This window comes from Ostrinia nubilalis, chromosome 2 (assembly GCF_963855985.1).
Source record: "Ostrinia nubilalis chromosome 2, ilOstNubi1.1, whole genome shotgun sequence".
NCBI lineage: Eukaryota > Metazoa > Arthropoda > Insecta > Lepidoptera > Crambidae > Ostrinia > Ostrinia nubilalis.
This window is the reverse complement of record NC_087089.1, coordinates 2,480,419-2,503,287: the sequence shown is the minus strand read 5'-3', so window position 1 is coordinate 2,503,287 and position 22,869 is coordinate 2,480,419. Positions and strand designations below refer to the sequence as shown.

The window sequence follows — 22,869 nt, the reverse complement described above, 5'->3', positions numbered from 1 at the left end:
AATTAGGACATCATCAATATAATTGAGGACCTTCCCAGTCTCCGTCAAGTGTTTTAGTGTCTTAGATATGATCCTCTGGTAAACCACCGGTGCATTAGTCAAACCATAGGGCATTTTTAAATATTCAAAATGACCCTCTGGTGTGACGAAGGCTGTTTTTCTGACGGATTCATCATCTTTAAGAGGCACCTGATGGAAACCAGTGGCCATATCAAGACTGGTGAAGAATTTACTATTGCCCAATCTATCGATATGGTCATCTATCAACGGTAGAGGGAATCTGTCTTTTACGGTAACTGCATTTAAGGCGCGATAGTCTACGCACATCTTGTCAGACCCGTCCTTTTTTTTTGACGAGTATGATAGGACTTGCGTATTCAGACTGCGATTCCCGAATAATTCCTTTACTCAACAGATCATTTATTATGTCACGAACTCTCAATTTTTCGTCAGCAGAAAGCTTATAGGGGCGATAATGTATGGGGACATCACTATTTAGCTTTATCTCCATGCTACCCGTATTAACAGTTGACGTAGCTGTTCCAGTAACAAAATATTCAGAAAACTCATTAATCAGCGAAATCAAACGATCTTTTTCTTCACCTAACAATGGCGTATTTACAACGTTGGTATCTATTTTACTTATGTGATGTACCCGAGGTACACTATCCACCCTAATTAACCGTTGTGCGTTATTAGTTCGTGTGTAGACCACCCCTTTACGATCTAAGACGTCTGTTCCTAATAGTATGGGTGCGCTGATACAATTTGACGGCACAACAAACAAATCCACCTCTACAGATATCTCGGGGAACTCCATAACTTTAGTCACATAGCAAGTGGATTCTATTTCTTGGCTACCTATTCCTCGCATTAAACGGTATGTAGGAACTTTATTACAGCTTAGATGTTTGAGAACCGCTTCAGAAATCAAGGAAATATTAGAGCCGCTATCAATCAATACGTCTACGGGTACCTTATCAATTACCGCCGTCATTGCATTGCTGCATCGGGGGTCGTTTGACAAAAATTTACATTGGTCGAATCTGGGCCCTTAGAATCCACTCGCTGTTTGGCAAAACATTTATCGATAGTATGCCCTGTCTTGTTACAGTAGGTACATGACAAGGGAGCTTTATTAGACGCTACAGGAGCCGCAACAAATTTTTTAGTTTCCGTTTTTTGCCTTTTAGAACAATGTGATTTCGCATGGCCGATATCACCGCAGTTATAACACTTAATGTTCGATTTTGCACTCTTATGTTTACGGGGATCAGATTGACCTACATTCAAATTCAACCCACGAACGTTATTGCGGGTATTTTGAAAATCATTTTTAGGCTTTGTATAAACGGATAAGAATTCTACTAATTCGCTGTGTAACAATTTAGCATTCGACGCAGTGGCTTTTACCTGCGGGTCCGTAATACCGCGAATGATTATAGCCGTTTTCAGGTCATCGGATAACCCTTTTACGATATTCAGACGCAACAGCGACTTACGAGCGTAATCGGCGTATGAAGCAAAACTATCTGAGTTCGTATTCATTACGTCGTACAAAATATTCGCGACGTCAATGTTTCGCGGACAGAGTGATCGGAACTCTAATTTAAAATTGGACCATGTACGGTCATGGGAAACCCAATCGTTGAGCCAGGTGCGCGCATCTCCTTTGAGGCAACCACCGATGCGCGACAGGCACTCGCGATCATCCCAACGATTAAGTTCACGTCCTCGATCTACCTCCGCGCACCAAACATCGAAGTCGTGAACGTTGGGGTCGAAATTCGAAATGTAATAGTGACTTGGTTTGGCTTGTATTATCGAATTTAATGCGCTCACAATCTTATTTGTCGTTTCGCAAACGGGCTCAACGAACGAAGTAGTTTTGTCTTTAGAAACCGGTAAAGGTGGGGTGTGGCATTCACGCGCTGGACGTGACGGTTCAGATATACATTCAGAGGTAGAAAGTCTATTCTCAATCGCATTCAATCTCAGAAGAATCGTATCAAGTGCCTGATTACGGGGGCTATCGCGGCCCTTACGCGAATCGTCGCGACGCCGCCTATGAGAGCTACGATGAGGGCGATCGCGATCTTTACGTGATCTACTACGATGTCTACGCGAGCCCTCCGCTCTTGAGTTAGATCGTGACGATCGACAAATAGTCGAAAACGAGCAAAAATACCGATAGCGAGCGAGGCTCCGTGCGAGTCCTATCCCACTTCTGATATTATGAATCAGAAGCGGGGTTGATTTTTTAAAAAGAACAATTTTAATCACAAAATCGACCGTTTATTCAAAGAAAACCTAAACACAATATATGAAACCCTAAACACAATATATGAAACCCTAAACACGATTATTGCCACTAGAATACGTCCGTCACGTCCAAATGCCTCCGCAAAAGTGAGCGCGCGCCGAGCCAGCGCTCTTCAGGTGCCCCTTCTCATGGTTCGATGTTACGTCACGGTGGCGTGATGCTAGGCCCCGCCTCCTGGTCCGTTTTCTCTAATAACTGTTTAATCTAATGTGCAGTCGAATTAAATTTAGTTTAATTAGAAAAAAAAACATATTTTAGTCTATGGTACAAAGTGAGTAGAAATATTGAGAACGCGAGGGTACAAGTAATTTATTTTGACAGAAAAGGACGTTTAGTAAGAATTACCTACCCTCCTAAAAATATTTTCATATTCGCGCTTCGTAGCAGTTATTAAAAACATTCAGCAAGTTTGTGTTATTACACCAGTTTTCCTTTTTAATTAATTTACAATGTTTTGATAAGAATGTAATGTTTATTTTGTGAGTCTTTGAGTGAAAGTGAATAAACATAAAAAACAATGTGGATCTTAGTGAAATGAATGTGTAGTAGTTACCTACTAAAGTGAACGGATTGTTTATTGATTGAGAAGAGGTTTTAAATTAGTAAGTACGAAGTTTATTTAATTAAAGCATTCCTACATTATAATTATAACTAAGTTTTGGTTTAATAATGATGATAATATGAAAGTTCCGACCGGACGACCTCATAAAGATAGCGGGAAGGCGCTGGATGGAGTCCTATGTTCAGCAGTGGACGTCCTATGGTTGAAATGATGATGATGATTATATGAAGGTTCAATGAACACGAGAAATATCTAATCTTCTTTATTTAAAGTTATCTAAGTAATTAACAAAACTAAATACCAAGGCATTGCAATACGGGACGATGAATAGTCCTTCAACTAGGGTCGCCAGATGTTTGGGAATTACAGTGTCCCGTACCTATCTATTAACGGTGTAGCTCACTGAATAGCCCAAAAATCAGTAAGTTTTTTTTTTCAAAATATTTTTGTTGGACTTACTTTTTGCTTATATGTATTGTGTTCTAGCTATGGTTCTAGTCCTGTGACACACCCACATTTGGCAACCTAACCATTTTCCATTTCTAGTGACGACAATAAGCACGCGCGGCGAAGTCGGAGCGTCATGGTTGGTCGCAGCAGCAGCCATGGGCATCGTCACAGCGACCACACTCGCTGGTAATGGCGCTGTGCTGGCTGCCTTGAAGCGGGCTCAGCGGTCCCCAGCGCACTATCCGCTGGCAAGTCTAGCAGCAGCTGACCTGCTGGTAGGAGCCTTCGTGCTGCCGATCGCTGCGGCGAGGGAGCTCTTTGTCTTCCATCTTAGTGAGTTTTATTTAGATATTGTTATACTACTACTAAAATTAATGTAAAACGACAAATACCGTGGTGAAGTCGAAGCATCATGGCTGGTCGCAGCAGCGGCCATGGGCATCGTCACAGCAACCACGCTCGCTGGTAACGGCGCTGTGCTGGCTGCCTTGAAGCGGGCTCAGCGGTCCCCAGCGCATTACCCGCTGGCCAGTTTAGCAGCAGCTGACTTGCTGGTAGGAGCCTTCGTGCTGCCAATCGCTGCGGCGAGGGAGCTCTTCGTCTTCCATCTTAGTAAGTTATTGTTATTGTCACAGTGCCAGTGTGACGATACGAGGATTCTGGGTTGGGCACACAAAAGGCTAAGCTAAATTATTGCTACCCAAGTTGCCGTAATAAGTTTTATGATCAATCAAGTACTCAGTTTTTGTTGCTTAATTTTCTTTAATGGCTGTACTTCAGGTTCAGTACAAACCTCCCGTATAAGCATAGGTAGGTACACCTACATAATTATAATATGAATATTTTAGACAAAAATACATATTACAATTTTGAATCGACTTTTGAGCTTCGTTTTTATAATTTTACTGAAGAATGCTATGCTCCTCACACACTTGTATATTTAGACCAGTGGTTCTTAACCTTTAAGTCACGAGGGACCATTTTACCAAACTGTCTCGTCAGGGACCACTTATTTTTTTTATTCGACGGCGTTGCGTTGGCTCGACTCATCACGATCACGTCACGTCACTTGTTTATTAATGTCTTAGTGGACCAATTGGAATGCCTCCAGGGACCACCAGTGGTCCGCGGACTACCTGTTAAGAACCTGATGTAGACAAATAAATAAATCACATAAAGAAAAGTTTCGTAAGCTGTTAAGAACTTCTTTCGTCCTTTACTTGCAATTCAATTGTTACAGACTGGGCCATCTGCTCTTGCTGGAGCACCTTAGACGTGCTCTGCTGTACCGCGTCCATCCTCTCCCTATGTGCGCTAGGCTGGGAACGCTGGCGCGGCATCACGGCGCCGCTGTCCCGCGCGCGGCGAGCCCGGCAGGCGCGCTTGTACGCCATCCTGGTGTGGCCCGTCGCGGCCGCCGTGGCCGCGCCCACCGCCTTCATACCCTCGCCGAGGCACTTCCACCCCGGAGAGGCGGCCAAGGCTTGCACCGTCAATACCAACGTCGGGTGAGTGCGGAGACGAGTCGAGATGGAGAGACAGAGAGAAAGAAAGAGAGAGCGAGAGTGAGATAGGTACTTTAGTAGTTGTGTCTTCCTGATGACGTCATAGCATCAGCGTCACCTCGAGCACCAGTAGTCGGCGCCGCTGTCCCGCGCGCGGCGAGCCCGGCAGGCGCGCTTGTATGCCGTCCTGGTGTGGCCCGTCGCGGCCGCCGTGGCCGCGCCCACCGCCTTCATACCCTCGCCGAGGCACTTCCACGCGGGAGAGGCGGCCAAGGCTTGCACCGTCAATACCAACGTCGGGTGAGTGCGGACGGACGGAGACGGACGGAGACGAGACGGAGACGGAGACGGAGGGGGAGACGGAGACGGAGACGGAGATGGAGAGACAGGGATAGAGACAGAGAGACAGACAGACAGACAGAGACACAGAGACGGAAAGATGGAGAGACAGAGAGAGAGATAAAGAAAGAAAGAGAGAGAGAGAGAGAGAAAGAAAGAGTGCGAGAGAGAAAGAACGAAAAAGAAAGAAAGAAAGAGAGGGAAAAAATGAAAGAGAGAAAAAGAAAGAAAGAAAAAGAGAGAAAGAGAGAGACGGAGGGGTAAAACTAAGAGAGAGAGTTACTATCTTACTCTCTCTCTTAGTTTTACCCCTCCGTCTCTCTCTTTCTCTCTTTTTCTTTCTTTCTTTTTAGAAAGAGAGAGAGTAAAAAAGTAAAAAAGAGAGAGAAAGAGTGCTAGAGAGAGGAGAAAGAAAGAGAGAGAAAGATAGAGAAAGAGTGTGAAAGAGAGAAAGAAAGAGAAAGAGAGAGAGATAGTGAAAAAAATAAGGTAGGTAAAATCTTCATTGTCACTATCGGCTGGAGTAGTATCTTCCTGATGACGTCACAGCACCAGCATCACGAGCCCCAGCAGTCGGCACCGCTGTCCCGCGCGGCGAGCCCGGCAGGCGCGCTTGTATGCCATCCTGGTGTGGCCCGTTGCTGCCGCTGTGGCCGCGCCCACCGCCTTCATACCCTCGCCGAGGCACTTCCACGCGGGAGAGGCGGCTAAGGCTTGCACCGTCAATACCAACGTCGGGTGAGTGTGGAGACGAGTCGAGATGGAGAGACAGAGAGAAAGAATGAGAGAGCGAGACTGAGATAGTTACTTTAGTAGTAGTATCTTCCTAATGACGTCACAGCACCAGCATCACGAGCACCAGTAGTCGGCGCCTGTCCCGCGCGCGGCGAGCCCGGCAGGCGCGCTTGTATGCCGTCCTGGTGTGGCCCGTCGCGGCCGCCGTGGCCGCGCCCACCGCCTTCATACCCTCGCCGAGGCACTTCCACGCGGGGGAGGCGGCCAAGGCCTGCACCGTTAACACCAACGTCGGGTGAGTGCGGACGGACGGAGACGGAGACGGAGACGGAGACGGGCGGAGACGGAGACGGGCGGAGACGGAGACGGAGACGGAGACGGAGACGGAGACGGAGACACGGAGACACGGAGACACGGAGACACGGAGACACGGAGACACGGAGACACGGAGACACGGAGACACGGAGACACGGAGACACGGAGACACGGAGACACGGAGACACGGAGACACGGAGACACGGAGACACGGAGACACGGAGACACGGAGACACGGAGACACTGCGACACAGCGACACAGCGACACAGCGACACAGCGACACAGCGACACAGCGACACAGCGACACAGCGACACAGGGACACAGGGACACATCTGCTGGAGTAGGTAGGTACTTTAGTAGTATCTTCCTAATGACGTCATAGCATCAATCACCTTAAGCACCAGTAGTCTCGCGCGCGAATAGAGGGAGCAGTGGCGGGGCAAGACCTAAATTTGATGTGGGCAAGACAGATTTCGCGAGGCCTTGTTCTGTGGCGACCTGAAGACGGATTTTATGAAATAATAAAAAAAAACGGGTCAATGGTCTATTCATTGACAGTTTCTGATTTCTTGATTCAGTGATTATTTTTAAAGGAATTTTGCGCCAAAGAATAATGTTTGTCACTTAAAACCGTGTTGTTGCTTAATTTTGTGTCTGATTATGGCTGAATTTGTTTGGAAAAAAAAAATTTTTAGCTACATTGTTTAGCTATCAATAATTTATATTTAATAGTCAATGTCTATTCGCGCATCGCTTGCAGATGGACGTGCCAACTGCTATGATTGTTTAATAATTATTACAATGCAGACAACAAAATCTGTGTTAAAATAAAACTGTGCCGGCGCATGCACTGTCATGCACTTATGACACACTTACCTAGTGCAGTGTTGTTAATTGAATTTTAATTAAAAATGGAAAGTCCCTTTAATCGAAGTACAATGACCAGCCGAAGCCCGCCTCCACCACAGAGAAGACCAACTGAAGAAGATTCTACTCCCGCGACATCAATAATTGAAGTTGTATCGACCGAAGAAATCCAGAAATGGATATCCTCCATTGAGAAATGCCTTAACGACATATGCTATACATCAGGAGAAGGTAAACTGAACACAGAACAGAAGCTGAGAATCAGCAACACAAGCAGAAACGTGTTGGGTGGTGTCTCTCAATTGGCAGTGCAATATCAGTCACTAAAACAGAAATATATCTCAGACCAATCAATGATCAAAACATTAATTGATCAAAAGGAGTCATCTACCGCACTAGGAGATCAGATCGAGGACCTAAAAGTATCTATTCGCTCTACCCCAAAGGTTGAACAACCGAATGTATCTTTTGCCGACGTGCTGAGAACCAGTAAGAGCTCTATAGTAAGACCACCAAGCACCAGTAACATTGCTATTTACCCAGCTAGCAAAGATAAGACCAGTGAAGAGACTAAGAAACTTATTCAGACCATCATCAAGCCGGAAGAATTAAAACTGCATATCCGAGGGATGAGAAAAACCAGAGGTGGGGGTATTATAATCAGCGCTGAAGGCAAAGATGACCTTGAAAAATTGAAAAAATCAGAACTGCTGAAAACATCAGGTCTCAACGTAGAAGAGACCACAAAACGTAGGCCCAAAGTGATTTTGTTAGGAGTGCCCACCAACACATCTGAGAAGGATGTTTTTGAATGTCTCTACGAGCAAAACATCTCGGGTAAATATCAACACATTGACCGCAATAAGTTCTTAAGTTCTATTAAACTAAGCCACAAAACTGGCAAAAAAGACGGGCCCTACTGCAACTATGTGCTAGAACTTACTTCAGAACTGCGAAAAATTTTCATAGACCAGGAGAGAGCATACATTAATTAGACCTCCTGTCCAGTTAGAGACTATACACTTGTTACAAGGTGTTACAAGTGTCATCAATATGGTCACTCAGCAAAATTCTGCAGAGAAACTGAATCCACTTGTGGACACTGTGGCTGCGCTGGACACACAATCAATGCAATGGAATGCTCAAAATTACTAGCACCTTCGACCTGTGCCACGTGCCGGCGCTTCAATAAACCAAGCCAGCACAATACGGGAGCAGAGAGCTGCCCTGCAAGAAAAATTGCTGAAGCAAGATACATGAGCTCAATTGATTATGAGGGCGCATAGGGCGCCGCAAAGGCCGTTTACTTAACGCAGTCCAAAGATGTGCAATAACACTCTTAGGAATATTTAGTTATGTGACTCGCGATCGTATTATTTGTTTACACACAGAAACTATTTCAATTGTAATAATTATTTATTTTAAGAGTAGGTCAATGTAAAAATAATGCTTAGTAAGTAGTTAAGTATAGCAGTAAATGTAACCTACTTATTCTGAGTTTGATAATCTATTCCAATATTGTATAGTCAGCACTTTTTAAACAGATACCTAAGATACAGGCAATAAATTTTGCGTAGTTTAGGTATCATTAATTACTTACGCACACTAACCTTAATTTTATCGAAACCAAACTTGTACGTGTTTAGGCTAAGTTTTTATACAGTAATAAATTTATTCTTAATGTTTCAAAATTTTTGATGCGCGAGGCCCCTTGTTCCGCGAGGCCGTAGGCGGCGGCCCACGTCGCCTACGCCTTACGCCGCCTCTGCTGAGGGAGAAAGAAAAAAAAAAGAAAAATAAAAAACAGAAAGAATGAGAGAGCGAGACTGAGATAGTTACTTTAGTAGTAGTATCTTCCTGATGACGTCATAGCGTCATAGCACCAGCATCACACGAGCCCCAGTAGTCGGCGCCAGACGCGCTCGCGCGAGCCCGGCAGGCGCGCTTGTATGCCATCCTGGTGTGGCCCGTCGCGGCCGCCGTGGCCGCGCCCACCGCCTTCATACCCTCGCCGCGGCACTACCACGCGGGAGAGGCGGCCAAGGCTTGCACCGTCAACACCAACGTCGGGTGAGTGGAGACGGACGGAGACGGACGGAGGCGGAGACGGAGACGGACAGATGGAGACGGAGAGACGGACAGACGGACAGACGGACAGACGGACAGACGGACAGACGGAGACACGGAGACACGGAGACACGGAGACACGGAGACACGGAGACACGGAGACACGGAGACACGGAGACACGGAGACACGGAGACACAGAGAGACGGAGACACGGAGACACGGAGACACGGAGACACGGAGACACGGAGACACGGAGACACGGAGACACGGAGACACGGAGACACGAAGACACAGAGACACAGAGTCACATAGGCTGTAGTAGGAAGGTACTTTAGTAGTATCTTCCTGATGACGTCACAGCACCAGCATCACGAGCCCCAGCAGTCGGCGCCGCTGTCCCGCGCGGCGAGCCCGGCAGGCGCGCTTGTATGCCCACCGCCTTCATACCCTCGCCGCGGCACTTCCACGCGGGAGAGGCGGCCAAGGCTTGCACCGTCAATACAAACGTCGGGTGAGTGGGGACGGACGGAGACGGACGGAGACGGAGACGGAGAGACGGAGAGACAGACAGACACAGCGACAGAAAGACAGAGATAGTAAAGTGAGTAAGAGAAAGAAAGAGCGAAAGAGCGAGACAGAGAGAGAAAGGGATAGATAGAGAAAAAGAGAGATAATGATAAATAAAGAAAGAAACTTATCGACAGAGACAGGGAGATGGAGAGAAAGAGAGAGAGGAGAGGGAAAGAGAAAGAAAGAGAGAGAGAGAGAAAGAAATAGGTACAATCGGCTGGAGTAGGTAGGAACTTTAGTAGTATCTTCCTGATGACGTCATAGCACCAGCATCGCCTCGAGCCCCAGCAGTCGGCGCTGCTGTCCCGCGCGCGCGAGCCCGGCAGGCGCGGAGACGGAGACGGAGACGGAGACGGAGAGACGGCTAAGGCCTGCACCGTAAACACCAACTTCGGGTGAGTAGGAGACGAGACGGAGATGGAGACAGAGAGAGACAGAGGGGGACAGAGAGAGATGAGAGAGAAATAGAGGGACTGAGAGAGAAAGAGAGATAAAGAGAAAGAAAATGAGAAAGAGAGAGGAAGAGAGAGAAACAAAGAATGAGATAAATAAAGAAAGAGAGAGATAGAAAGAAAGAAAGAGAGAGCGAGAGTGAGAGCGAGAACGACAACATAAATAAAAGTAGACAGGTAAAATCTTCATTGTCACTATCGGCTGGAGTAGGTAGGTTTCAGTAGTGGTATCTTCCTGATGACGTCATAGCACCAGCATCCCCTCGAGCACCGGCTGAAGAAGGTAAATTTTATTGTATCTTCGTGACGACGGGGGAGAAATTGAAACTTAACGAGACCATAACTTTTAACGAAAGGAGGGAGGAATTGGGGAAAAAGAGAGGGGAAGTAACTATCTTCATTGACATTTTCATGTGAGTAGGTACTTTTGTATCTGGGACGTGTAGGTATAAGTGCCCTGGAAAGGGCCTTGGGTTTGGTACTAAATAAACTACATATTTTATTTTTTTATTTATCTCCATGACGAAGCCACGTGGTAGTATCATGATTCTCATGCAAGGATGTAGAATTCTAATCTGGAGGGAATCCCTAGGTACCTACCTACATCCTTCTTTCGTAAAGTATATGCTAGTTACAAAGGATGATGGGCACAAATGTATGGAAAGTGGTACCCGCTCCAATAGCCATAACCAATATATATTTCAAAAGGCCTTTAGATGTAGGAAAATGTCTGCTATGGGGCCAGTTCTAATTCACGTTTTGAAAGCAGTAATTCCACTAAGTATTATATGAAAGTATAACACAATCATCCATGTATACGAGTATGTACTATGACTAGAATCTATTAATATAACTAAAATAAACATTGAAAAGAAAAGGATTATACCTACGATGAACTACCCAAGCCATTAGCCCTTTATACGCTTTCATCATCATCATCATGATCATTTTAGCCATAGGACGTCTAATTGAACATAATCCTCCCTCAATGATTTCCACAATGGCCGGTTGGTGGCGGCCTGCATCCAGCGCCTTCCCGCTACCTTTATGAGGTCGTCGGTCCATCTTGTGAGTGGACTTATTGGGTCTTGTGGGTTTATTCGCTTTAGCAACCCGTAATAAAACCCTTAAGAAGTAATAAAACTCCAACCCCTTTATTAATAAAAGTTACACCCTAGTTGAACTCTGGCTTAAATTGTCATTTGGTATGGAAATGTCATTTTAATTCAAGGTTCATCCTAGGTATAACTTTTTATTAATAAGGGGGTAGTAGTTCTTCAAATAAAAAACATTTATTTCACAATTATCCCTATCAATAATTATAGAGTTAAGGAAGGATGCTGGAGCAGTAAACCCTTCATGCCTCGCATAACCTAAGTAAGTACCATACGATGGACACTTATGATACTTCGGTTACACAAACGCAACCAGATCTGAGGCTGGTGGCCATAGTAAATGTTGTTCGTCTTGGTAAGACCTTTCAAATGACACTACAAACATAACCATTGGAGCTGGGTACCATTTTGCAAAAAAGTATGTTTATCTTCGAACACAACCAGATCTGAGGCTAGTGGCCATAGTAAAAGTTGTTCGTCTTGGTAAGACCTTTCAAACGACACTGGAAGCATATCTATTGGAGCCGGGTACCATTTTGCCCATTGTCCTTTAGTTTCGATTTCAGTCTGAAGATGATCGTCCCTTGTTTCAGTTACGTGTTCTTCAGCACGTCGTTCTCGTTCTACCTGCCAGCGAGCGTGATGGTGACCTTGTACGCCAGGATCCTGTATGCACTGGCCTCACCCCCTACCATCAGGGCGCATAGAGGACGATCTCCGGTAAGGGACGAAATTCAATGTGATACAAATTGTCAATATTTCACCATCTTTCACAGAGCGTTTCGCTCTTTTATAATGCGACAGCTAGGGACTGAAATACTCTGCCTGCTGATTTCTTTCTCAAAGACTACAATCCGAGCCTCTTCAAGGTGAGAGTCGATATGCATTTACTGGACACCCTGGATTGCATCTCACTTAACGTCAGGTTTTATTGCAATCAAACACAGACTGCCTTTTCAGCACTAAAAATTGCCATAATTGCACCAATTCCTTGTAAACAAAGAATGACTTCGTTTTACCTTCTTTTGTTGGTTCTTTTCAGACTAAACCAGAACCACCGAAAACTACCACACCACTTGAGACGATTAAAGTTCAAAAAACATTAGTGTAAGTTACACCTTAAAAATCTATTTTAAAATAGAAAATTATTTAAAAGCAGGTCAAGTTATGACTGTTGTAGGGTAAATTAAAGATTACTTATTAATTTATTCCACAGATTTACCTCTCCAAAAGGCTGCCACCTGAATGTGCCTAGTGACAAAACAGACGCAAAATGTACCGCGCCGGCTTCGCCAAAAAACAAGGCTTTCTCTTCATCGTAAGGAATCAATTTCGTATTTTTTTCGCTGTTTTATTATTATCTTTGTTTTCCCTCACCCAGTTTACAGTAACTAACTACCTATCCCTAAGCATAACATGCTAAGCACCAGTTTAAAAAGCTGAGGTTTTCAACTGATACTGTAGTTAAGCTGCAGGGTCAATTAGGGTTACGTTCATGTTTACCTTTACTATAGATCCGTGACTAACCCTAAAACAAGTAGGAACGAAAACAGAACCTAGGTAAAAAGAGCCGTGCGAATACAGTTGTGGACTCACAATTAGTAACTATTTAGTAAAGGTAGCAGGAAAGCGCTGGATGCAGGTCGCTACCAACCGTGCGATGTGGAAGTCATTGGGGGAGGCCTATGTTCAGCAGTGGACGTCCTGTGGCTGAAATGATGATGATGATGAAGTATTTACTGGTGGAAACGGAAGTAGCTATAGAGTTATAGATAATAGGTAGGGGAAACCGAGGCGAGTTGTGATATTGTCGATTTTTGGAACCTATTAAATAATAGCGAGGTTATAACAGTTCGTGTTCTTAGTTCAAGTCTCAAGCTAACAAATACGCGTTGTTGCGAATTCGCTGATGATTAGCTTTCCAAAAATCGACAATGTCACAACTCTCCTCTGTTACAACTCTCCTCGGTCTTCCCTAAGTTTTATATAATTGTGTAGGTATTGTGTTAAAGAATAATTTGTGCAATATTTCCAGGAACGGCATAATCTCTCGCCAAAGGCGCGCCACTCGCACCATAGTGATGCTCATGACCCTGTTCCTGGTGTGCTGGACTCCTTTCTTCGTGATGCTTCCGGTGGGTAAGTTCATTCTTCATATTTGTAGGTCCTGAACCATTTCATCATCATCATCAACAGCCCCTTACAGTCCACTGCTGGACTATGAACCTCCTCTACTATAGTGGGGGGTTTTGCCATAAACCCCACGCTTGGTATGTAGGTTGGAGATAGCAGTTTGAAAGACTGATGTTTTTCAGAGAGCGCTGCTGCCCGTTCTCTGTTTGATGTGTAGACCCTAAGTCGCCTCTAACGACACCCGCGGGAAGAGTAGGGGTTGGTGACAAATGTATTCTACTCTGCCGTCACCACACGGCTTGAACCATGTTGATCAAATAAATGTTACCTGTGTGTTCCTGACACAGTAGAATAGAATCAGCCCCATTCTCCTGTGCCTTTCGTAGAAGGCGACTAAGGGAGAAATATGTGAATATCAGGCCTCCCTTAACCGTTTGGCCAGCGTGCGGAGTAAAGGCCAAATTCTCCATTTGCCTCTGATCAATTAGAGAGGGCATATTCTGCGTTGGAGACTATATTATTATAGGTATACCTGATAACGATGCTGATGAGCAAATACTTTTCCCAGACTCATTATATGATTGCGCCAGGGGGCAATAAAAGTAATTTCATAAAGATATTGTCTGCTGCACGGCACGTTGATTATTTTATTTGGTTTTCGACCTTATAGTAAGTTAATAAGGTTTAAATTATGATGGCTATTTACGGGACCTTATAGGATTAAATCTTCTTTCCAGACTCACTATGCGAGTGTGTGAGGGACGTGACCTGGCTGTGGTGTACATGGCTGGGCTACGCCAACTCGGCGCTGAACCCGCTCGTGTACGCCGCCGCATCGCCCAGCGTGCGGCAGGCCTTACACAAGTCACTCACTACTTCAAGCTCGACTAGGAATACAGATGTGCAGCTGTCGCCTAGTGCGCGCAGGCCCTAAGCTAAGTCAGTATTACGTACTGCGTTTATTACTAGTTCCCTTTATTATGAACCCGCTCGTGTACGCCGCCGCGTCGCCCAGCTTGCGACAGCCCTTAGTCGCTGACTACCTCCAGCTCGACTAGAAATACGGACGTGCAGCTGTCGCCTAGTGCGCGCAGGCCCTAAGCTAAGTAAGTCGTACGTTTTTGACTACATACTTCTCTTTATTATGAACCCGCTCGTGTGAGTACGGCTCACATTCCATCAACCTTAAAATATTTTCTCTACAAAATCATCAAATAAAACAACTGAAGTCGACCAAAATAAATATTCTTTATTTACACAATATTTCATTGTTTGTGTACACTTCTTTGGCATAAAATCTACCCATACACTTTGCTCTTACAAACAGACGGTTTAAATTGCACTCAAAATACTGATCTACAACGGAAGAGATTGATATAAATATCTACAACTATTTAAAATTTACATTTTAACAACAATAATAACATTATTTACAACTTAGGATAAAATTTGAAAACTATTAACAATTAACAACGTAGGATCTACGAAACGTAAATAATATTTGTAAAATAATTAACCCCTTTACAAATAAAAACTGAAAATTAACACTTGTTTAAAATTATATCTCCATAAAAATACATTAATTTAAACTAGAGTTCAACACACGTATTTATTAGTAAAAAGGTTCGTAGCCAGGATTTTAAAAACTCTTTAGAAAGATAACAATTTTAAGTTATTAATAACGACATAATTAATAAACTTATTCAAAAAGAAAATTATACAAAACATCCTCTCAGCGTGCAAACCTTCGTTCCGACGCGAATAAAAAGGGTACAAATATAAGTAGGTAGTAGAACGTTAGTTCATCAGTAAAAGATTCAGTATGAAAGTTGTTAAAAGTACTACTTTAGAACTCTGGTCAAAACTCGACCAGTCATTGTATATTCGTTACGATACACAGTATCTGATTAGAATGCCTAATGAAAAGTTGCAAGGAAGTTCGTTTATTTATTTTAATTTGAATCAAAGTAAAGTTAAGACTTTAGGAATCTTTGCCCTGATACTTTTTGTGCAACCCCGTTATTTAAAACTGGTAGGCGTATCAAACCTTCTTGCAACTGACATTTTCGCGCGCTTTCAGCGTCAGTGTCTCAAGATGGCGGCGAGCGACAAGATGGCCGCTACATACAATGGCGGGCGGGACAGCGTGCTCGCTCCGCCGAAGTCGCGTGCATCAGGCGAGCAAGTCTTGCACGTGCAGCGGCCGGCGAGGCAGTAACCTGGCTCGTTCTCTTCGGAAACGCATTCCTGGAAGATTGGTTATGGTCAGTACAGCTGGTGGAAGAGGGTCTAAGTTACAGTCAAAGACTGGACACGATTTTGTGGTTATTTGCCTAAGCTTTGAAAAATAGAAAGAATGAAGATTAACTGAATAAAGTACCTAAATGTAAGTCGATTGCTGGTTGATCGTTTTATATGTATACGTCTTAATTTGTATGTATTTTTTGTATAAATCAAATGACTACGATGATAATATTATATGATAAGATGAGTAATAAGTAATTGTATGTAAATATTTGAAAACAATTTAAAGAAATAAAGTTTTAAGTGATGACCAAAACAGTCAGACAGTTTTGTTTCGACCAAACGCAATAAAGTTACTGATTGACTTTCATGTTCCTCATCTCTTCCCAGAGCCATAGGAATGTTTGGTAGACTTATGACGTTAGTTGTTACTACACCTCACGCGATCAACAGAAGACCTCGGTCTTTCTCGTATGCATATCGTCACACACTGATCCTCACGAGAATAAGGAGAATCACTCAAGTGAAGGAGCTCAGGCACAGTGCTGCGTCCGGATCGAACGCCTCCCCTCAGCCTTACGACCTCTTTGAACGTCGCTTCTAGATCTAAACATACTTCCATCATACGACTAACATGTTGGGATAAAGCATTCAATGATCTAGCAATAGAGGCAGCTCATATTCTGACTACATTGGAGGTGGCCTAGCTCCAAATTGACTTCCACATACTTTGCTAGATGGACTCGGTCTACCCTGTGCTATCCATCGCTCAATTCGTATCATTAATTGAACATCATATCTCATAGTCCATACCTCAGTTCATCCTAAAGTCTTGCCAGGAATGTTCAGCGATGTGGCTTGGTACACTATGCTTGCATTTGTCACCTATCTTGTCTCGTTGCAGTATCAGTCAGGGTTGTCTTTGTTGGAAAACCCAGAGAATACACTCAAAAAGACTATATTATAATTCCTACCTCGTCCCTCCGGCACTCCTGTCCCGGCCGCCGTCTGTGCCAGCAGCGCGGCGGATCTCCGACCGCGTGCGCGTTGTAAGAACATGCGCAGGCGCCGCCCAAGCACAGCGCGGCGCCTGGATAGTACCCCCTCCTGCTACTACAATAAGGTTCATATTCCCACCTCGTCTCTCCGGCACTCCTGTCCCGGCCGCCGTCTGTGCCAGCAGCGCGGTGGATCTCCGACCGCGTGCGCGTTGTATGAACATGCGCAGGCGCCGCCCAAACACAGCGCCGTGCATCACAACCCTCTTGCATATTGTTACTACAATAAGGTTCATATTCCCACCTCGTCCCTCCGGCACTCCTGTCCCGGCCGCCGTCTGTGCCAGCAGCGCGGCGGATCGCATAAGCGTGCGCGTTGTAAGAACATGCGCAGGCGCCGCCCAAACACAACGCCGCGCCTGGATAGTACCCCCTCCTGCTACTACAATAAGGTTCATATTCCCACCTCGTCCCTCCGGCACTCCTGTCCCGGCCGCCGTCTGTGCCAGCAGCGAGGTGGATCACCAACTGCGTGCGCGTTGTATGAACATGCGCAGGCGCCGCCCAAACACAACGCCGCGCCTGGATAGTACCCCCTCCTGCTACTACAATAAGGTTCATATTCCCACCTCGTCTCTCCGGCACTCCTGTCCCGGTCTCCGTCTGTGCCAGCAGCGCGGTGGGTCTCCGACCGCGTGCGCGTTGTATGAACATGCGCAGGCGCCGCCCAAACACAGCGCGGCACCAGGTGCGCGTGCCTCCGCTACGCCTGCTAACGCGTCGCACTGCACGTCGTATTCACACGGCTCGTTCAGGGCTTTTACAGCTGTGAAACAATTTGGGCATTTGATTATATCTCAGGATAGAAATAGTTGCAGAAGCACTTGAAATATCTAAATAATTTTAAACTGCGCTTGCTGGTACATAGCCTCTATTTTAAAACCTTCCTACCTAGACCTATTGACCCTCAGTTTTGTGTCTTACCTATCCACTTTAAGGTGGCGGTTCGCATCGCGGTACGTCACGTTAGGGGCCATCCATAAAGTACGTCACACGAATTTCATGATTTTTTGAGCCCCCCCGCCCGTCCTTGTCACAGGTGGTCACATTTCTGAGACCCCCCCCTCCTAGTGTGACGTCACATGTTTTGCAATTTCACATCAAAAAATTATTAAATTAAAACAGCAGTTCCGAAATTAGTTTTATTTCCATTTAAATTAAGTACTTTTTTTTATGAAATCAACATCATATCAAATATTTAAAACAATTAAAATGTGATGTCACGAAACTAAGGACCCCTCCCACCCCTTGTCACACCATGTCACACTTTGTCGACCCCCTCCCCCCCCCCCCCCTTTAGGTGTGACGTACTTTATGGATGACCCCTTACTTGACTTTAGATAATGTATAAGCGACAGTCCGCAAGCGAGACAGAGACAGACAGGTCTCTGCCTTAGTCAAGTAACGGTCGCGGTCTCTCGTCTCGGTCTCGCGTCTCGGTCTCCTGTCTCTGTCGCGATGCGAACCGCCACCTTCAGCTTGCTAATACGTCGGGCTATGTTAGCTATGTGGAGCGTGTGACGTTCCTCCTTCACTTCAGAGTTGTCAGACTCAGGCTTGCGCATTATAACTAAAGTCTGTTCGCCGAGAGTTGATAAATATTATGAAATGTCTTGCAATAGCGACTGTCGCTTAATTATCGCATTCTGTATGGCGGGCGTCGTTTGTCACAACGCGCACTGAGTACCATGGTACGAGCCTTGCAGCTGTCGTCAAGCGCCCCGGCCGGCGGGCGGCGGCGGCCACAGCGTGACCACTTTTAGTAGATTTCTACTTTTTTGGTATTTTTGAGGCAAAGAGAACGATGATTTAGTAGTGCGAAATCGTTAATATATTTTGGTAGATAATTGGTATTTTTAGAACATTCTTATAAATGGTAGTCCAAAATTAAATTGTAACCGAGCCGAGAATCCAGGCCAAAAAAAAGGCCAGGCCAATAATAATCTACCAACTTTTTCATTATATCGACAAAAATAATTAGCGGGCCGCAATTTATAATGAGTTTAGAACCTCTGATATTTTTTTTTATCAACTCTCGGCGAACAGACTTTAGGTCATATCACTCCCCGCCCAAAATCGAATTAAGAAAAATACAGCGAATTCAAAAAACACCCAGTTTTTACCCAGTTGTGGCAACTCCTACACTCCAGTGCCAGGTCCGAGACCCGAGTAATGTTTCTCGGATTTTCTTAGAATATACAGAGTGGAATTTTGTAAATTGTAATGCCACCTGGAGAGAAAATACTCTTAAAATTATAGATAGAAAATTTTCCTCAAAGAAAACATTCCTTTATTTTTGAAAAGAAATAGAACTGCATTCAAAGATTTCCAAAAATTTGCTTGCCACACCTGGGAAATGAACCAACTAAAATCTGTTAAAAATTACACGCTGTATTTTTATTGCATCGATCGTTAGGGTTAAGTATAAGGATTAAATCTCTCTAACAAACTTGTTAAATTAAATGAAAGGAAAACCATGAAATCTTAAATTATTTTAATTATGTGCAGAAAATTGTATGGTATTCTTTTCAAAAACAAAGGAATGTTTTCTTTCAGTAAAATTTTCTATCTACAGTATTACGAGTACTTTCCCTCCAGGTGGCATTACAAAATTACACCCTGTATAGCAGTCTTTCCCAAAGTGGGCGATAACGCCCCCTTGTGGGCGCTGCAGGCTTAAAGGGGGGCGGTAAGAGACCCAGAAAAAAAATCGGGACGTTGTGTAGAGGCTTGGGAGGCGTCATCTACTAGGAGGACTCTTAGACACCGACTGAGCTCGACTCTTGACTACAAAAATGGGGGGCGCTAAATAATAATTTATTCTCTAAGTGGGCAGTAGACTAAATACGTTTAGGAACCGCTGCTGTATAGGCTCTCACTTCTAGAGAATAAGTATGCATAAAGCAACTTACATTCGAAACAGGAGTTGGTCTCATTATGAGCCACCCAGTTGTCCCGGCAGCGGCACGTGCCTCTACACTCCAAGCCTGGGCCTGCACACTGGAGCTGGTCTTCGCACTCCTCGCCCAACGTCGCATCGCGGACACATCTGGAATCACGAGATAGAAAGTCGAAGAATGCTGAGCAATATAGAAGGTACAAGGTAGAAGGTCCAGCCAGTCCAGCCTTCTTTAACTGAGTTAGTGCCTGAGGTATGGGAGTGGCACGGCGGCACGTCAGCGAGACTTCATTATGTGCTTCAGATTTGTATGTTCTGTCACGTCATAAAAGGCAATGTTACCCCTCCCTAATTGATCATAGCTACTTTTCCTAGCAGAACCCCCGTACTACTCCGCCCGCACGCCCTGCCCCTCCCTTGTGCGTAAACAAGTCGGTGCGAGCGAACAACGTCGGTCACGAAACGTGGGGTAATATTTTTTACGGAACCCTTGCGGCCTTTCCACGGAACCCCAGGGTTCCGCGGACCACCTTTCGGGAACCGCTGGTTTAGACTTCATTTATATCTTTTGATATTTTTTTTATATTTAATGGCTTGACTCTTTTCTTTCATATAACACATGCAGCAGTTCTGTATTTACTCTCGTTTCATAAAAATCATGGTCGCTTAAAATGGTCATCATCATCTCTTCAATTTCTTTGTTAATATTGACATCAAAACTTCTACTATAGTTTTTGATTTTTTGTTATTCGGTCTACTCGTAGTTCATCTACTTTTCCTACCTCGTCCCATTATCCCTTGGGCTGAACTGAAGCTGGCAAGTGCAGTACCCTCGCACGCAGAAGGCTTGTCGCGGCGGACCAGCTTCGCCCAAGAAGCAGTTCTGGTCTACCAGACAACGCTCTCCGACAACTGTAATCATAGATTTGAAAAGGATGAGGTCACAAACCAATTTTAAGACGCTCAAGATGATGCAACAAACCATTGCTTTTGTCTAATTTTTCTACTGCTGCAACTGGGAGTATAATAAAAGTTAAGAGTTCCTCATAGGAGTTATAGACACAGATTACAATTCCACCACCAAAAATGTTCTTTTAGGAAGTTATCGCACTTGCAGAAGACAAGGATAAGATCTGGGTAGAGGTTTAACAATCTTACTCGTAGAATTTGTTTCGCTTTGGAATTAAGGCCAAGAAATAATAAGTGGAATAACAAATCTTCGTATACGTAAGCGCATGGATAGGACATGCTAGTTACTACATGGAGCGACAAATATGAAAGTTGGGGATTCGTAGCAGTTAGAAGAGAATGGCCAAGGATCAAGCTAATAAGTGGCGTGCATTAGGGGATGCCTACATCCAGTAATTTTATTGGGCTCAGTCGACAGTCAAGTTGACAAATGAGGTGTTCCAGACGCAGCTGATAACCTTAAGGCGATTATCACACTGCGCCGCGCTCCGCCGCGGTCCGCGTGATTTCATATAAAAAATCCCGTGTGCAGACGCGTTGTCAGTGTGTTGTGCCGCGCGTGTTTTCTATACAAACTGAGGTACTTGCATACAATGATTAAATCCGTCGTCCCGCGTACCGCGGCGGAGCGCGGCGCAATAGGATAATCGCCTAACTGATAAAAGAACACCTACCAGAAGTCTCGTAGCATCGGTCGTCCTCCAAGTGGGCTGTGGCGACGCACCCACATACGCCGCCTGCGCACTCCGAGTGTACGCCGAGGGTTGAGTGACACTGGATGTGCTGCACGCACTCCTCGCCGCTTCGAGCCTCTGGAATATAATAGTACAGATTTTTTTTTATTTTTTATTTATTGTTCACAAAAGGATACACATCAAATATATAGATACACTTGCCAAACTGCATTACAGTTTGTCGGCAATAGTTCTCGTCCTTAGTTTTTTCGGGCTCAGTTGCACCAGCCTACTTCAACCGTTACCATAGCAGTAACTGGGTGTTTTTTGTATGGATGATGAGATGAGTTCATTCGTTCGTTTCAGCCAAATGACGTCCACTGCTGGACACAGGCCTCCCCCAAGGTTTTCCATAATGAACGGTCCTGCGCTGCCCGTATCCAGGCTCTTCCCGCGACCTTTACCAGATCGTCGGTCCACCTAGTAGGAGGCCTGCCCACGCTACGTCTTCCAGCCCGTGGTCGCCACTAGAGAACTTTCCTGCCCCAACGGCCATCGTCTCTACGAGCTATGTGCCCCGCCCACTGCCACTTGATTTTAGCAATTCTGCGGTTACTTTGGTTCTCCTGTTTGGTACAGATGAGTGTAACGGGACTATTCCCACCTCTCGTTCCTACCACTGCAAGTCGTCCCAACCTCCAGGATCTACAGCATGACCGCCAATAAAACCCAACCAGTGAAGGTCAAGTTTGATGAAGATGAGTATTACCTAAGTTTGTCGCCATATCAATGATAACAGAATGTGTGTGGGTAGTTTGAGATATAGCCTGTTCCTCTGTGATTGAGGATTCCGTTTCAAACTCGCTTCCACCTTCTGCCTGATCATCCCTTTCTATCAGCTCAAATGCAGGATTGTGGATCAAATTGGCTTATGGACCACACCTATTGGTAAGCAATTACCACTGATACTGCAAAAACAAAAGAATTGTCGTCCTTTTATAAAGAGTGTCACGCATTCGTCATTCACTACCTCGCACCCCCACCCCCAAAGATGTTGTGTGATTGATTGAATAAGCTAATTGAGTTGTATGTGGAAGTACCTAAAGCTGGGTTTTGAATGCCACATTTCCCAGATCATTCTTTGTCAGCTTATTGTCATGAATCGCAAGTATCGCAACGTACCTGAATGCACTAGCCTTCAACATAATGAATGGTGACATGTCATTCGGCTTCTATATGAGTTCACTTTTTCTGAAAAGTCGTTGCATAACTCATTTTCAACGTAAAGAGAATATTTTCCGTAGATTTCTCACGTCTTTATTTTTTATCTCGCTTCTATTACAACACTCGAGATGTTATCTTGTAAAGTATAAGCCTAACGATAATTGATGTCGAAATTAATGATATTAAAATTAGAAGATACACATCTGAGCGTGTTTACACGGTGATTTAGATAAAAGTATTAAGTTTTAGACAAGTAATTAGAGCAGGTGTACAGTATTATTACTTAGAGTTCCGTACCTATCTCCCGTTAGTCTTATAAGGCTGGGTTGCACCATCTTACTTTAATAAACGTCAAAAATCTGGCA

The 22,869-nt window shown here is 44.7% G+C and overlaps 2 protein-coding genes across 2 annotated transcripts; both read right to left on the bottom strand.

The window, feature by feature from the left end:
* Positions 1 to 6,014: 6,014 nt before the first annotated feature.
* Positions 6,015 to 6,563, bottom strand: LOC135078150 (uncharacterized). Its single transcript, XM_063972736.1, has one exon. It carries the CDS (start codon positions 6,561 to 6,563, stop codon positions 6,015 to 6,017), a length of 549 nt encoding a protein of 182 aa, XP_063828806.1.
* An 8,927-nt stretch (positions 6,564 to 15,490) lies between these two features.
* Positions 15,491 to 22,485, bottom strand: LOC135078138 (prion-like-(Q/N-rich) domain-bearing protein 25). Its single transcript, XM_063972727.1, has 7 exons — positions 22,463 to 22,485; positions 22,241 to 22,248; positions 21,281 to 21,418; positions 20,420 to 20,549; positions 19,651 to 19,787; positions 17,308 to 17,504; positions 15,491 to 15,683 (listed from the first exon to the last, which is right to left on the bottom strand). The coding sequence occupies exons 1-7, from the start codon at positions 22,483 to 22,485 to the stop codon at positions 15,519 to 15,521; spliced, it is 798 nt and encodes a 265-aa protein (XP_063828797.1). The 3' UTR covers positions 15,491 to 15,518.
* Between the last annotated feature and the right edge of the window lie 384 nt (positions 22,486 to 22,869).